Source organism: Lepisosteus oculatus, chromosome 21, assembly GCF_040954835.1.
Source record: "Lepisosteus oculatus isolate fLepOcu1 chromosome 21, fLepOcu1.hap2, whole genome shotgun sequence".
Taxonomy (NCBI): Eukaryota; Metazoa; Chordata; class Actinopteri; order Semionotiformes; family Lepisosteidae; genus Lepisosteus; species Lepisosteus oculatus.
The window spans coordinates 8,470,653-8,488,490 of record NC_090716.1 but is presented as its reverse complement, the minus strand read 5'-3'; the positions used below and the strand labels follow the sequence as shown (position 1 = coordinate 8,488,490).

The following is a 17,838-nucleotide window of genomic DNA, read 5'->3' as shown; positions in this document are numbered from 1 at the left end:
TTTCAGTAAAATAAAAAGTACACCATTTTAAAACAAACTTCAATCCAAAAAGGCACACACAACTTGACTATTAACCCACCACTTCCAAAAAGATCTTGTTTCCCACGAGATCCTGGACATGGGCAGGCAATGAATGAAGCATACAGAGGAAATATTCAGTTACTGTTCAGTCATGTCAATAGTTCTTAGGCACACAAAATAGGTACAATTATGGATGAAGCAGAGCTCATTCATTAAAGGTTTCCAGCTACCTTACGATTCAGAATTAGTTAACAAAAAACAGTCATAAGAATGCCTTCATTTGTTACAAGTTACACATTAAAAAAACAGCAATTAGTGTGTTAATTTGAATTTCTTTTAAAAGCTTGGGTGGGTGAGTGCTATGCTTATGTAAATGAATCTATTATAATCCCTGCACCCTCCTTTGGCTTTCCTGTGTGTTGATATGAATCAGGTCTGTTTTAGAGTTACAGTAGATGTCTTAAGTCTTTAATATACAGTATTGATCCTCTGTACAAAGCCATAGCTGCAAAGTACAATACCTAAAGCTGGAGCACTGGCACTCCTGCTGCGATCTTCAGCCATTCCATTAAGCAGAAAGCACCACAAAAAGCAAAGAAGAAACACTAGCAAATTAAGGAGTAATGGAAAGCAAATATTGAGAACACAGACCCATGCAAATCCCTGGCAAGAGAAAGACTCGGAATAAAATTACAGTAGTTTATAAGACAGGTCAAAAGATTTCAGCTTTTTTTTCAGCCTGTTTTCATTTAAATTTACACAGTTTTGAATGTAGGTCATAATCTTTGGTACTGTATTTAGAAGTCAAATTCTGTAATTTAGAACAATTTTTAAAATTGAAATGTGATGATGTACTGCACTTTATGTGTCAGAATTACTTACACGATGACATTTTCTAAAGGATATAAATATATAGTATATATTCACATTGTGATCACGCACACAATAGTTTTTCTAGCAAAAAGGTGAAAAAGCTGACACACGATAATGCCATTAACATAAAATTGGAAGAAAAGTTTAAAAGAAAATACTTTAGTCCACATAGGACAGCAATGTGTTATTTTAATGTAAAATCAAAGCTTAATTTGCTTTTTGAAAATGTTAATGCAGTTAAATCAGCGTTATTATTTATGGAAGCACTGCTCCTTAAATTTTATGTACTTATAAAATACATCTGTGATTGAAGCACACACATATGATTCTGAACATTGTGCTGTACAGTGGTTAAGGCTCTGGCCCCAGATAAACCTATATTGGTACACTTTTGAGCAGGATACTTCACACACATTGCTGCAGTAAAAGCCCCAGCTGTGCAAATGGGTAAAGATGAAAGTCGCTTAGGGTTAAAGCAACAGCCAAAAAATGAATAGTTGAACATTAAGATGTGCCTTTAAATACTGCTAAAACCTAATAATACCCAAACAAGAATTTCTGCATTTTCTTGATATTATTCATCTAAGTATTGTTCAAAGATTTCAATTAATTTTGACATACTTAAGTTGAATTCATTGCCTGCTGCATCCTCTTCTGACTTCTGACTATCTGATGACATATATTTCTCTTTGTCTCCATTTTGGTTGGAACGATACAGCTTCCCTGGTAAAGTCTGGTATTTGTTACTTTCTAAATGTTGTCGATTCTGTAAAAAAGTTAGATAGAAGTTAAAAGTATATAATATTTTGCATTACCTTACAGTATCATTCTCTCAGGAAAATACAACGTTCTTTACAAAAGGAGAATGAATAATTGCCAAAGTGTACAAAAAGACACCTGAAAAATTAAAATGAAAATATACTTATACATAACATATACAGTATATGGCTGACTCTGTTGTTAGATATTTATATACATGTACAACACAGATGCTTTCGTCTATCCTTCAAGTGGTTTTAAATTAATTGCAAGAAAGAGGGAGCACTCAGCAGGTGAAGGGTTAAACATTGAGCTGAAAATTACATCATTCAATTAATGTACCTCTGTTGAAACAACAGGTTCTACTGGTTCCTCAACTACATGCTATGGGTTGGAAGGGTGGGAATGAAGGAACAGTCAGTGCATGTAATGAAGAGAACAGACACATGGTTAGTAAAATGATGAAAACAAGCGTTTAAAGATACAGTTAATGTGTAAACAAATTATAATTAACACTTTACATACATGTTAGCCACTTGCCACAAAATAAAGATTTGCTTTATAAGCCATAAATACAATATTAATTGAATTAAACTGTTAATAATTGTTGAATGCTGGAATGGATTTTTAAAACTAGGGCCTAGATCAGAAAAAAATATAATTCACCATTCAACTACAAATTGTAAACCTACTACGTGATGTTAAGATTCTTTTCAAAGCTGAAAGGCACTTTACATTTCTGTTGATTCAATATGTTAATGCATATACCTCCATTCTCCTTTCTATAGATTTCATAAAGCCTTAGACAACATGTTAGTTAGTAGATGGAGCTATTTGAGTGGAAGAAACACCAAGAATTATCCCCAGTTAGAAGCCGTGTACAGACAGATTATTTTAAGGGCGTGACAGGTTAACAGCAGGAAATAATGATCTACTTCTTTTACTGCAATCCCTTCCCATTACTGGTTATTCTGCAAGATGAAAACTGAAAATGCAAATTATTGCGGTGGTTAGTTTGATGTAACATTTTCACACTTATTTGTACCATTACAAAAATGTCCAACCTTTTGTAATGATCCACTTTGCAATTCTTCTAAACTGCTGGATAACATCCTTTGTTGAGGCCTAATAATTTAAATTGCACATAAAAAAAGTTACAAGTTACAAAATAAAAAAATAATGAAATCATGAATATCCATTTTGATCCACGAATATACTTAATCAGGCTAATTTAAAATATATATGTGTTTATAGCCAGTATTATTTTTCAGTTGGAGAGAAAGGACTTATCTTCTCAAATCCCATGTCTGTAATAGCGCCTGTACTGAAATTAAACATGCTTTAGGCTTAAAGCATCCATATATTTATCAATTTTAATTCCAATCAATTTCCATTCTGGTGATTTATAAGCATAATTCATAATTAAGCCTGGCTTCTCAGCCAAAACGTTGTGTTTTCTCTCTTCTTTTTTCAGCATGGAATAAACCTATTACTTGCTCTTTTGCAGACTATGCATGCTGACGCAGCTGCCCACCTGAACTAATTCACAATTAATCAGTTGTTAATTAAACAAGTTTAAAATTAAAATTAAGTAAATCTTCAAGAATTGTTGTACAGGAATAGTACACAGGATAATATGAATTTAGCAACATCTTCAGTCACTTACAGTCAAACAAAAAACCTCCATTTAGGATAAGCCCAAGGGGGAGCAATACAGCTATCTTTTTACGTAGACTTTGGCTGCTGCTTTGTCAGATATTTCAGAGCTGCCAGCAGTAGTTACTCTGTTGATTTTACCTTACGAAGGGTTTTCATTTTAATCTGATATGGCAGTCATTGCTCAGCATTAACCAGGGTGACTTCTGTATTCTGGCCAGAGACATTAGAATGACAGGGCCCAAGCCATTTTTTTCTTGCTATTAATTAAACCAAATCACAACAAGTCAAAAGCACTCCATCACACTTTCAGTACTTGCCACTGTCCGTTTTCAAAGCTCTCTTCACTGGGGGAAAGTAATGGCCCTGGAGACAGACTTTTGCAGCTGGAAACACAGAGACAAAACAATGCTTTACATTAACTCCAGGTATTTAGGAAGAATTGACAGAAGAGGATTATGTGATTTAATTGCTCATTAAGCCATAATGAAACATTAATATCCTAAAGACCATAAATAGTAAACTATTTTTGGACCCCTTTAGTTCAAAAAGTCTCAAGATGTTTTTTCTTTCATGAGAACGTTACTGTTTTCAACCTTGATGAGCCTACCTGGGATTTGTGAAAACAATGTGATGATTCAATTGGAATTATATACAACTTGCACAGTCACAGAACAAGTGAGTCTCCTACATCTGTACACATGGTCAAAATAAGCTTTGGGTCTCATTACATAGGGAAAACCAAAAATAACAAAGAATTTCCCTTTCAAAGTTTGTAGGACAAACAAGCCTGTAGGAAAAATATAATTTTGTGCGTTCATCTCGATAAAGTTCAGCTGGTTACTGTTAACACATGAGAAAATACAGACTGGGAAAAGCCAGTGACTGTTGCTATACTACTCCACAAACTCCAGAGGCTTGAACATGCAGGGAAAATAATAGTTTCACCACTGCAGGCATGGAATGGCTTCGCTGGGTTAGAGGCAACAAGGTAATCTTTTAGTAGCCCAATACTGATGTGAATGACACGTCTGTCCCTGTTACTAATTTGGTTTTCCTTGACTAGAAGAGGGTAGTGCGGCTATGAAATGCTTTTTCTTTTCACATATGAATCACTCTGTGCTGTTGAAGAGCATGTCTCATTCTTGCTGCAGTTACAGCAGGCAAGGACAGGGGACATCTTTGTTCCCATACTGCCTTTTAGAGGTGTGTGGAGTGCAACAGTATAAACCTAGTTTCTGAAGTTCTTAACAAATTACAAAATTTGTTAGATAGCCAGCAGCTTTAGTACATTTTATTTTAATATGTGAGAAGCTAAATGTGCATAGCCCCCACCTCATTTTTGCAACTTCTTGCAGGATTAAATATTCATCAACAGTCTATAAGCAATAATTAATTACTGCTGTGAAACATTTCTTAAAACCTCACTGATATCATTGCACTTCTTTACTGCAGCACTCAATGCTTCCAACTCATTAGTCTCTCTGTATCCGGACTCTTAAACCAGGCTTGGTCCTTTCATGCATCTGACCCTTTCTATACTAAGAGCAAGCTAATCTGCTGCTTAAGCACTGCTATCCTTTTTGTGCAATTACACTCTTTACTTCAATACAGTACTTGCCTGGTGTCCAGCTCCTTTTGTGTTGATGAGGGTGAAACCAGAATTGGTGAGGAGCCCCTGGAAGACATCTGTAAAGAAAGATAATAACGACAGTAAATCACATTGACTTGGTTCACCAGACAGTTTAAATAATACTTACAGAAATAGTAATATGGGAGAGGGGTGTGGGCCTCACCTCTGATCTGGCCTTTTCTGTGTGAGTCGTATGTGCTGGGTTTCTAATTTTCATATTCCCACTGAGTTCTTCCTCACTGCTGCCAGACAGAATTCTTTCACCCGAGCCTGCGAAAACCCACACAGTTACCTAGTGGTACTAAAGTATAACCCTTCTTAGTTTAAAGTTTGTTTTTCTGATTATGCAGGTGTATTTAAGTATGTTTCTTACTTCTTAATACTTGTGCAGATAAAGAAATACGTATAATTGTTCTTAGATACAAGGTCCTGTACAATAATACAAAAATTCTTTGGAATATAATGTATAAAGACATTTTTCATGATTTAAGACTACATATATCCAGATAAATATATTGCACTAATATTTCATCCTTTAACTGGTCAGTGTGGAGATAAACAGGTAATATTTGAATGAGATAATGATACCTTGCGTTACTGCCATGACATCCTTTCTTTTTCTATATTGGTTTAAAAGAATTGTCAACTCCTCTATACGACGGTCCTGCAAAGCAATGTGCAGATTTCAGATCTCATAAAACAGGTTTAAAAATGATCATAAATGGGTTTCAAAGCTTCGCTCCCTTTTTTTTAATGCAGCTAAAATTTCCAAACTTGAGTTACCCTGTGTACACATTTAAATTTGTACAATTGCTTTCAGGTGCATACTGCATGAAAAACCTTGAAAAATCACCATTTTAGATTGGTTACTAAATGTGTTTTGTTTTACTGGAAACTGATCAAAGATTTAAAAATGATTGTTACAAGAATGATAAAGTATTAACATCAATTCAAGTAACTAAATGTGATTCACAAGAAAATAATACTTCTAGCACATTTAAGTTTGCATACATGTTTTTATTCAACTGCTTTTGGAAGCAATTCTATTAAAATAAGCCAGATGTGTCACGAAGAGTGTACTAATTATTTTCAGTTCTTCAAATTATAAACAGACTGTCCAAATTTCTTTTTGGAAAACATGAACAATTCTAGTTGTTGAAGACAAATGGATGTGCAGGTTTCTTTCAATTTCTTTGTGCCTTGCATTAGACAGTTTCATGTTTCTCCTTTTTAATGATTTTTATGATTTACAGTAGTTTATTAGCAAGTGTCCCTGAGAAAAAAAAATCGGCTATTATGTTATGCATTGTGTCTTTCCTGTGCATAAAATAAATGATTGTGGCTAAGCAGTGACTGCTTATAGTGACTATATATTGTTGTCAGTGTAAATCAGAAGTGATTTGAAATTTGCCAATTGTTTACATGTAATAGTTCATCCAAAAGCATGCTATGAAGCAGTAAAAATTGCATTCAGCTGGAGACTTGTGAAATTCATGCAAAGCCAGTTTAACGAGCACAATTTAAGTATCCATACCAATTATATTCCAATACATATACTGTGGCAAAGTTTCCTGTAATAAACTATAACTATGAAACTATGGTAACATTTCCCTTGTTAAAATAACTAAAAAAGAAAGAGGATTTCCTATATTTAAGATTGTCAGTATATGCTTTTCAATTTGCCAGCAATTATTAAGATTTTTAATGGAAAGCAACATGATGATTGAAAACAATGGGAAAAAGCAGAGACTTGCAAATGACAAGCTCATAAGGATTTGCTCCCCAAACTTTCAGAAACCCCTTAATCCCTAACTGTTCCAACCACTTATTGTTTGTATAAAACCTTGAGGTGTTGCTTGGATAGGTTTAGATGCTAATGGAGGACTCTGAGGCATTAGTTTCTCTTTGCTTAATAACCAATATACCAATTTAATTAACACTCAATGAAGCCACAGGTGTGTTTAATTTTGCAGTTTATGTTAGTTTTTCTCTTTGCTTACTAACCAAGGACTTAATGTATATCTAAGATTGGTGTTTAACTTTGCAGCTGATTTTAGTTTGCCTCTGCTTAATAACCAAAAGTCTTAATGAACACTTTAGGTTACTACAGGTGTGTTTCTTTGTAGTTGATTTTGCTCACAGTTGCCTGTGGGAGGAAGAGTGGAGCTGTTTTTACTTATCATTTCTATCTTAGAAATTCTATCATTTCATTTCTTTCTAGCATTATAACATTTGACCTTAAAGAATTCACATGATCTCAAGTCAGTTCTTTAACCTGCTTTGAATGAAAGTGAATATAAGGTAAACTTTTTACTAAATAAAGATGCACAAAACAGGCCTTCAAATATTAAGAGCCCTGCAGCCGAAAAGGGAGTATTTTTGTGTGTGTGCTCACCAGTGGACACAGATAATAAGAAGTGACTTTTCAAGAAGGCTTGGATCTGAGGTGAAGAATTCCCGAAGTAAGTGATAGAGTTGTTTTTTTTTTTAATTTATGGTTGGCTGGATCTTGTCCTGTATTTGTGCATATAGGTACATTCTTTTTTTTGGAGCAGAAATGCCTGACATTTTTTATGGTTCTTTTTGTAATTTTAAAGTATTAATGCTAAACTGTCTTGGCATACAGTATAAGGTGTTGTTTTTTAGAAATGTCCATTCTATTTGGTGGATGTGTGAAAACTAAGCTTACTCTATTTTTAATAGCTTAACATGGGTGATGATATTTTTCAATTCAAGTCTTTCAAATGAATATTTGTATATATATATTATCCACATACTGTAGACCACTAGTGAAAATAATAATTTAGCAGATGCTTAAATTACTAGTTCTAACTATGTACATCGAGTTTTCTTATTGAGGTTTTCAATGTCCAAACCAACACCCACAAGAAAAGCTTATCAAGACTTAGATATGTCACATTTCTGAGACCAGTTGCAACTGTACCAAATTTTACTTACCTTTTCTTCATTTGCTGTTAGCAAGGAATCCATGCCTATTTTCAGTCGTTGTAGTTCCTGATCTAAAAGAAAATGGATCAATTAATGAATGCTTTTTTTAGTCTAAAACTAAATCGTATGAATTGGAAATGTGTCTCTGTTGTTTAGATTACTCATGCATTTAATTATTGATTATTTTTGAGGGGTTGTCTAAATGCCAAGAGTTTATATCCTGAGGGTAAGGGAAGAAGCGTTTTCAGTTATGAGGGAAAAGGAGGGAGTGTTTTTTTTCTTCCTTTTACTTTAATAGATTGGAGAGTTAGGAGAGTAAGCGGTGCAGTATGATTTTTAGCAAGACATGGAGATTCTGTATTTTAAATAATATTTGAGATCTTTCATTGAACATCTCATCTCGGTCCATGTTCTTCTGTCTATATTAAAATATCTGGATCTCAAAAGCCAACCTCACTCTTTTCATGAAGTTGCATTGTCCAGACTCTTCCCACTGGTCATGTATTGCAATGGTTAAGAAGATCCATAATGTTGATGTGGTCACAGCTAAGCAAACAGAGTGGAAATATATGGAAGCAAACAGATGTGGTGGGGCCATTCAGATTCATGACAACAGTTAAAAACAGAAGCAAATCTAAGTCTGGTCTGCATCAAAAGGTTGAGTATCTTTTGCTTTCAAATACCACAAGATTGTAGTTAAAAAATTCCATTGGGCTTAAAATATCTAGTTATGGATTAGATAACTGCGGCCCCCCACTTCTTCTGAAAATGTGTTTGCTTCACGCAGGCAGAAATGTGTAAGGCAGCTGAAACAGCACTTTGGAATAGCTTGGATGCTGCAGTGAAAAGCAGGGCAGATGTTCATCGGTAACAAAGCCGTTGATTTGGTGGGATGTAAGCATCATAGTAAGGCCACAAGAGAATCTAAAGGCTTACGTTTTTCTTTCAGCCTTCTCCTATACATCTCCTCTATGATGGTAGCGTTGTAGGAAGTAAAATGAAGGAGGATGGAAAAAGTCACCGTTAGGAATGATCTCAAACAAATTATATAAACATGCAAACCAGAGATGGATAAGATGCTCCCTAAGCCTGGCTCCAGGTGACCTAATGAAAGATGTCTGTTTAGGTATACTCCTGTAAAGTGTCAGGTTCCAACTTGTCTAGCGTAGCTGCAGGCTCTGACACTTCCCAGGTCTGAGATGAATATTACTGACATGTTTATCTCTTTCATCTCTAGTAGAAATAATTTCTTAATGTGTATCCTATTATTACAAAGAAGCAGAAAAGTATAACCTTTCTGTTCGCCAACAAATAAAAGTTGTTGGATACTTGCTGGTTATATTAAGAATGATTTTCAGGTGTGATGTAATTTGTACATTACACCTGAAAAGCACAGAGCTCTATTTCACTTGTGTTTTTCTTTCACAAAAGATTTAATACTGAATCTAATCTTGTTAAAAGTAGATTTGCTGTTCCGTTGGACAGAGCTATGGTTGGAGCTATTTGTATTTTATAAACAAACTGTGAAATTACAGTCATGAAACCGTGTGCTTTGTTATATAAATTTGAAATTGATTTGATTGTCTGTGGTACCTTGGTCTTTTAAAAAGTCTAATGTGATTGTTAGCAAAAAATCATTCAAGGTCATGCATTTAAAAAAAATTTTGCTTTATCATTACCTCTTTCTGTATTGTCATTTGACACTGGAACTCGTGACATTAGTTGACTCTGCAGGCGTTCGATTTCAGCATCTTTGGCAGCAAGTAACTGCTGAAGGTCTGCTATTTCTGCCTGTAACACAGATGAATATTATTTTACCTTCTCTACATGTAGTAAAAAGTTCTGGATATTATTTAAGGCAGGGAAGAGACTTAAGTTTTCCTATTATGCCCTGTAAAATTACTGTGATTGATAATTTAGTGGTTGGTGCTACGTTTCTAACCATTTAAGTGTTACTTTAAAGGTTATGTTAGAAGATGCATTTTAAAAAAGAAGGATACTTTCTGAAAAGCATAACTTCTTCATGGCAGAACAGTATTTTATGGGTAATTCTATGGAAATTAAAAAAACTTTACTGCATTCTATGGTTCAGGGAGGGGAGTGTGTGTGAGGGGGGAGTTGTGGGCTCTTAAGTTGGAAGGAGAATAAAAGGACATTGTAAGGTTTTGCTTTAAGTAAAAAATCATGTATTGTAACAAAAAAGTGTTCACATGTGGAAGTAAAACTGGAGTTAAAAAATTGTTTTTTTTAAATCCCCGCTATTGTCATGCAGAATAAATAGGAAGGTGCACAGTCCAAGCACTGCACATAAATGTAGACAAAGATTTCATCATTAAGGAATTAGGTTGCTTAATGCATAGGAGAGGAAAAGTAATTAACAAAGTACCGTTAAAATTATATACTGTACATGCATAATAAGGAACCTCACTTAACCAATTATATCTAAAATCAAATGCACACTTAAACATATTTGTAAAATCAGTAATAGGCACTGATTAATTTTGTTTCCTATGTCTATTGCTGACCACAAGGTGTTTGCCTGGAAAAAATACCAGTGGTAGTAGCCTCCTAAAAGGAGCCAGTAGGGATTCATAAACTAGCCTTGATTACTTAAGGTAGTATGTCTTTCCTTCAGCAGAACTTAGAGATCCTTTGTATCAACGAAGAACTCTTCATTGGACTCATTTTTGTAAGGGAAACTTACATAAAATATTTATAAGCCATGAATTCCGTAAGAATGTCTATGACTTGGAGAATAATAACTAGGAGATTCCTAAAAAATTTTTACAAATACATTTTTTCCCAAATTAAAGTCTCGCATTGCAAAATGGAAATTTTTAAGTGTGTTTTTCTTTCTGTTTAAGGACGATTTTTTAAAGAAACCTGTCAACTTAATATTATGATTTGAGAACCTAAACATGGCAAGTGACTAGTAGATTATGTGAGGAAGGAAATTAAGTACCATTAAGTACTTTAAAAAAATCACAAAGTATTCTTTACAAGCAGGAAAACAAAAACACTCTAGTTCTTGTAATAACAAAACTTATTTCCATTGTGTCTGGAATTGGATGAGTGAGATTCCACTGACAAAACACTAAAATTGAAAGGAAAAAGACCACAAAACAGCCAACACAATACTTAAGAGCAAAACATCAGAGTTGCCCAAGTAATCTGATGAGCAAGAAAAAGCACCTGAGCAGTTCTGCATTTGTCCTCCCAGTGTTGTTTCTCTACCTGCATGTGTTCAACTGTGAGTTTCAGGCTAGAGAGCTTGGTCATTAAGGACTGGTAACAGACATGGAGAGAATAAGAAATTGAAAGCTAGAAAGAAAGAGAGTCAGAATGATGGCATGTAAGCTAAAAGAAAGGAACATCATAACCTACAAGCAATATAGCTAAGAGCAAAGCCAATAAATATGAAGTTCTAGTTTAAAAAAAAAAAGAAATTGTGAAATTTTAATATCAAAATGTGATTTTTTTGTTGTTGTTGTTGAGTGTTGTGGTGATTATTTAAAATGGCAGAAATCTTTAAAAATACTACCCCTTCAACTGTAAATGTCCAAATTAAGAAAACTGCTATAAAAACCCTGATATACCCTCTTCGTTAGCAATTGACACATTTATGCCCACCTTTGTTGCTTTCAGTTTTTTTTCATACTGGCATTTTTCTCCCTCCAGTTCATCCACTTTGCTCTGCAGAACTCTCAGTTCCTGCAGCAGGCCCTGAAAACATTAGGAAATCTGCTGAGGCATTCTCCTTTGAGCTCTTACAAGGAGGAAAAACATGGTTCAAACAAAGAAACCACCTCACCCATTAGTGATCTAGATGCAACTACATTGCACTTTTAATCTCAGAACATTTGAGGGGTGCTTATTTTGAGGAAATTGATCAACAACAGCTTTGCAATTTCTTTAAAATCAAGCAGGGCTTCTCATAATGCAGTTAGAATGTCTACTTATGAATGGGAATTGGAGGCTATTCAAAATCACACAAACCACAGAGTAATATTTAGAACTTTTAGTCACCTCTTACAAGGGCTTTGCTCTCCAGTTACAGTAATGTGTAAAAGAGCAGAGTAGAAGGCAGAACCTGAAATTAAACAGATTTTTGTGGGGTGCAGGCTGAAATGAATGCAGTGAAAGAGTTAAGTTTCTGAATTAGCATCATGCCTCCCCCCCCCCAGTCTTAATTCCAACAACTGTCTTATCTTTTATGAATGTATAGTCTGTGTGAGTTTTGCATAGCTTTTCCTGAAATGCACTTTTTAAACCAACTGCTTTATTCCACTACAACAAAGGACCATAAATAGTTGGATAAATCCCGATAGTGGATTTTCGGGTAATGTCCCAGATCTTTCCGCATTTAGCGAAGCTCAAGAGGTCAATGCTGCTGATGATGTTCCTGATTTTTTACACCCCATGTAATGCATTAGATGCTTAGCCAGTTGTGCACCACTCACAATTGTTAACAGTAAAGGTTCTGTGCTTTTTGGTCACTGAGTGTCTTACTCTTGCTGGAATTCTACATGTTTTTGCCAGCTCACTGTAGAGATGAACATGGTGTTTGAAGCCACCCTTAAATCAATCAGCGTGCAAGACCGATCTTTGAATTGCTATTGCTTGGAGAGCTAAAAAAGGTTTGCTTTCTCTGATCCTTCTAAATAAGCAGTGCTTCTTTTAATGCAAACCTCTGGTTAAGTAAGACAGTAGTTTTTCCTCATTCTGGAGACTTTGTGGTAATAAGCACCACTTGTATGAGTAACGGAAGTTTTGCTGAAAATGTACTTTTCTTTAATGTATGTATTCTCGTTGAAAAAAGTTGGGTATTGGCTATCAATTTCAATCCTGGCTTAGGGGGGAAACTTCAAATACCACGTACTCCAGACTGGAGCCAGGTTGATAAAGATGTGTGGAATTCCAGCAGAAGTAGTACTTGCAGTATTTCTTGAAGATCCACTCCCAAAAATCATCTAGGAAACGGTGTAAAATTTTTAACTTCATTAAACCTAATACCGACAGACAATGAGTTATGTTGCCCATGCCCATGAGTGATGGCTCAAAATTCTCTTAAAAAACTAGAAAACTGATGAGTGAGACTTCACGGCTGTGTCCGTTTTACAGCATTTGAATTTCTTATAGTAGATTTCAGTCATGCTGTAATCATTCTCTACTTGGCTTTTATTTTTCTGAAGCAGTTTTAAAGTGTGCAAAACTAGCACTGCACGTGTTGGGTGATGTTTCTCCTCAAGGGTCAAATGTTTCATCAGTGCAGTACTATCAGATCTTTGAGCCATCTCATTATTGAAGGAAAGCCCACGGAAAATGACCAGATTTCACATATAAGCCCATAACATACTGTACATGCAAATATCCTAAGGCTTAAGTGAGATTGTTTTGGGGGTGGGGGTGGGAATGGGATACCTAAATAATATGTCAGGTAATAAGTGATTGCTTTTCAATTTATTCAGAATCCTGGTGATCACATATTATTTAGGCACTCCAGATAGGCTATTAGTATGAGAACGCAGATCTTCCAAAAGAGAAAAGTTATTTGAACAGGACTCTTAAGTGGTTAGGTCAAGCAGGGCGTGCATCTGTTCGTGCACAAAGATTTGCCTACATTCTCTCCTCTACAGCGACAGCAGTCTTCAGTGTTTGAGCTGCCTAAGTTTGTGTCTGTGCTGTGGTGTGGTTCCTTAGCTTTAGTATCAGGATTATTTTCCAGTGCCTTTTTCTCCTGGATTCTCGTATTGATCTCCTGCTGAAACTTACACATCTGCTCCTGTAGCTCACTAATCAGATTTACTACACACTGAAGGAGAGAGACAGACAGACGGGTAAAGATAAAAAAAAAAAAGTGAAACAGGGGAAAAACAGGAATCAAATGAAACTGAAAAATTAGTTCTGATCAGTTCAACTTATATCCTGTTAACAAAGGTAAAATCGGAACCATTTTGAAGTATTACGACAATCTCTAATAGTATCTGGTGGTAAAAGATCTGTTCCCAAATACTGTGAAATTGCATATAATAAACATTAAAACTAAAATTAAGTTTTATTGAGTAGTGTAAACTGATAAAAATGTACTGCTTAGGTGGATATAATCTTTACTTTTCTGACCAACATAGACTGTGTATCTGTGATCCCTGGACAGAGGTGAATTTGAAGACTACTAAAACAGATTAGTAACTTTTTATTTCCATTCAAGATATGTTGGAGGGCAGCCCAAGTGACATTGTTTGTACAGTTGCCAGGTTTACTTTGCAGGGTTAATTTCAGGGCAGCAAAGATTTAGCAGAGATCTCACGGCTGGGCCCCATCGGGATGGAGCTTAATGGAATGGGATCAGCTGAAAAAAAACATCTGAAGTTATGAATGCTTGGGAGTTAAAAGATCCCACAGGGGCTTTAAAATCAAATGCCATACTATCACAGAAAAACAGATATTTGCCAGTGTTTTTACTGATATGTTTAATGCTGGCCACAACACAAATGACTCTTGACTCATTGCAACATCGTGGAGGGTAAAAAGAAAGTGGCAGCGTTTTACTATAAATATTACTAATCGCTCCAGGCGGAGTTTTCGGATATTGCTTTGTAATTATTAAATGTACAACACCCACTCTCCACATTCAGGAACTAGGACGGGGGTCTTGTTCTTACTTCATGCAGGGCATAGTGTCTTTTTGTTTTTGTTCTTTAAAAGCTCTGTTACACTCCTAATCTAGTTAAATTAATTTGTATAATAGTTCTAACCAGGCTCTGGGGTGTTTTAGATGTAACTCTGCCATTTAATGAAGAGAATGCTTTGAGTAATAAAATGTGTAACGCATTAAGAAAAACTCACGTCTAAGAAAAGTAGGTTATTCAACTGACTACTTGGGATGGAATTAAAACTAGATGACACCAGGTGTGGAGGGAATTGGCTTTGAGACTCCTCAAGCAGAGCGACAAAGACATGTGCAGAATATCCTTTTGTTGTGAAACTTGTTCATGAACATGGCTTTCTTCTAAAAATAGAAATAAGGGCTAGCAATAACAAGCCATGGCGGTTTTCCTGAGTGAAAGTGCTCTTTGGAATGTTTGAAACTCATTTTTGTCAATCCGATCACTGATGAGGAGTACAGCTGCCACGTGCAGTGTGGGGGACTAGTGATTGCCGACCGGTGCAGACTGGGCTGAGTGGAAGTCCAGTTATATACTGTAGGTCGCAAGAGGAACAATGACCTTATTTGACAAATAAGCACTTTAGTACTTTTATGTAGCAGAAAAAAAAACAAATATCAATTATTCTGCCCTATTTAAAAATGCAGATGTTAAAACGTCATTGCAGGTTGCATGGAAAGATCTCAAATTATAACCATCCCCTTAAAAAAGAGCAGACGTAACATTTTCCTCTATTCTATGATTTCATTTCTGCACACTGTTCCTGACTTAGTCCTCTCTATGGAAATTTAAAACAAAGATACAGTATGTTGGAATATAAATCTTGATCCTGTCCTTTTCTGTCTGTAAAACTTATTCTCATTTTGTTTCATTTTACATGTACTGCATATTGCTCAGAAAAAAAATCTCAAATCTGTTTTATTAACCTGAATATTAGTCATTGCTCTCTAAATATCCCTGGACCTTGCATTTTTATATGGTAATGAGTACCATCCTATCTTAATTTCTCATTGTCATTTCAGAATTGCCAGATTTCTTAATCTGGCAGTTCCCACAGTTACTTATCAATCCATCTCTCTCCCCAGGGGAAATTTAGAAGATGTGGTTTTTGAAACATTTAGTTCATTAATGGATTTAAGTTATGGGTGACCAGTTGTGGTTCTTGAGAGCTATGGTGCATTGGCATTTACATTTCAAATAATCTCCAGTTGGGTGGAGCGGTGGCTCTGTGGTTAAGGATCTGTGCCTGTGACTGGAAGGTTGCCGGTTCAAATCCCGCGGCCGGCAGAGGAATCCTACTCCGTTGGGCCCCTGAGCAAGGCCCTTAACCCTAAATGCTCCAGGGGCGCCATACAATGTCTGACCCTGCGCTCTGACCCCAAGCTTCTCTCCCTGTCTGTGTGTCTGTGTCTCCATGGAGAAAAGCTGGGGTATGCGAAAAGACGAATTCCTAATGCAAGAAATTGTATAGGGCTAATAAAGAAACATTACATTACATTACAGTTGACCCGGCTGATTCATTTGCCTAAATGAAATAGTCCTAAATGTTTAGAAATTAAAGTAAAGTGACTTTCAAAGCCTGCTGGACGATGGGTCTTTTAGGATCTTGGTCTGCCATCCTTTGATTAAATCATTCTTTAACAATTAATATTACTAAAGCAAGCCAAACTGTATGGTGTGGTTTGAGTTAATCTGCAAGACAGGCAGATAACCATTCAGCTCCTGGAAAGTGATTCATTTCTCTGCTGTGAATCCATACTCCTTTCAGTAAACACAAAAAGCTTCAAGTGACTGCTTTCTATGCTCATAAGTGAGGCAATCCAAATGCTTCCCCTCCTACTGCCCAGGTGTAAAGAAGCAATGTAAATTTCCAAATAATTATACGAGTGCCTTTTCAAGCAGCCGAAAGTCGAACCAGTAATGCATTAGCCTTGTAAAATAAGAATTAAATGGACAATACATGAGCCATCACAATATAAAGCACTTGAAATTAATGGAAATTGTTTTAATTAACCACTTTGCCTTGCTGTAGATCTACTCTAGAATGGGATGAAGAGACCTACTTCTGTTCCTTATGAAGTAGCTAGACAACTGAACTACATACCAACCAAGCTTAGCATGTGGAAGGAAACTGAAGCACCCAGAGAAAATCCATGTAAAGTCACAGAATAGACTGTAGAGCTGAGAGGCAGTTGACCTCCATACCACTACTGTCCCCTATTTAAAACGCTTTTAAAAGTGCTCGTGTTTAGATTATGACCTAAAAGGGTCATGATTTGGACCTGCCCTGTGATTTCTGCAGACCTTCACGTTAAGAATGATTGGCTAGATTACAGCCTACGCTTTGTCACGCAGTGTATGAATGGGACGTGATTAATGTCAGGATATTGACTTGCAGACAGAAGAGATCCTGTCTGACAAGTGATGAGTCAGGAAGAATTCCTGTGTGTGGCCATGTGTACCATGAGCAGCAGTCTGGTTAGAGCCAGCAAAGTCAAGCTTTTGGACCCCTTTGAGAATGTGTTTTATGGTAGCTAACTGACCCTTGGCAGTTAGTAATTGATCTGACTGTGATTTGCAGGACATCAAAGGCCCCTGTATTGAGAGGTGGCTGTAATTTAAGAAACAGCACCTTTTAAAGGTTGACATATACCTGTAACACACCCAGCCTAATTACTAAATGGCTCATAAAAATGAACTGGGACTAAAACCTTTTGTTAATGTGAAGATTAAATATTTAATGACATAGGAAGCTTACATAGGTCCATTACATTTTTTTTAATTCATTTGAACTTTTCATACTTGGCAACAAAGCCAGTGTTCAATTTAGATTTTTCTTTTTAAATGTTTACTTGGTGTACAAGTAAATGTTCTGAACTAGTATTAAGTCTTGAGCTTCAACTGAAAATCAACATCTGTGCAAACTAAATGTTTGCTTTGGGTGTGGTATATGCATTTAATGTTCACACAAACAGAAGCATAATTCCAAGAAAATGAAAAACCGTCTGGTAACGGGGTCAGAATTCCCAGCTGCCTAAATGTCACCTGCTACCAACGGAATGTTATTTTTGTGAACACTCCTGTCATTCCAAACTGGTTTTAACTTACAAAAGGAATCTATGATAGAGTGTAAGGGATCACAACGCCGCAACTTGTTTAACAGGATTTTGGACGTTTGTGGAAAAACTGCAAATTTAAAAACTTTCATAAATGAAATGTAAAACACCTTTTCATTGTCTTTCTTTGAAATTCTGAGCTCCTTCACGGTTTTGTTTGTCTTAC

At 35.9% G+C, this 17,838-nt stretch overlaps 1 protein-coding gene across 4 annotated transcripts in view; it reads right to left on the bottom strand.

Moving 5' to 3' along the window:
- Positions 1-17,838, bottom strand: part of ppfibp2b (PPFIA binding protein 2b) — a 61,859-nt gene that overhangs the window by 9,455 nt on the left and 34,566 nt on the right. For 2 of the 4 annotated variants that reach the window (XM_069181859.1, XM_015338282.2), the window contains exons 6-20: positions 13,512-13,703; positions 11,522-11,614; positions 11,084-11,212; positions 9,571-9,682; positions 8,828-8,860; positions 7,901-7,962; positions 5,531-5,606; positions 5,106-5,212; positions 4,931-4,998; positions 3,630-3,695; positions 2,718-2,778; positions 1,996-2,037; positions 1,516-1,660; positions 543-575; positions 80-112 (exon numbers count right to left, since the gene is read on the bottom strand). In XM_069181859.1, coding sequence (XP_069037960.1) covers positions 80-112; positions 543-575; positions 1,516-1,660; positions 1,996-2,037; positions 2,718-2,778; positions 3,630-3,695; positions 4,931-4,998; positions 5,106-5,212; positions 5,531-5,606; positions 7,901-7,962; positions 8,828-8,860; positions 9,571-9,682; positions 11,084-11,212; positions 11,522-11,614; positions 13,512-13,703 — 1,252 coding nt within the window. The remainder of the gene's footprint in view (positions 1-79; positions 113-542; positions 576-1,515; positions 1,661-1,995; positions 2,038-2,717; positions 2,779-3,629; positions 3,696-4,930; positions 4,999-5,105; positions 5,213-5,530; positions 5,607-7,900; positions 7,963-8,827; positions 8,861-9,570; positions 9,683-11,083; positions 11,213-11,521; positions 11,615-13,511; positions 13,704-17,838) is intronic. The other 2 variants (XM_015338293.2, XM_069181860.1) reach the window with 2 other exon arrangements.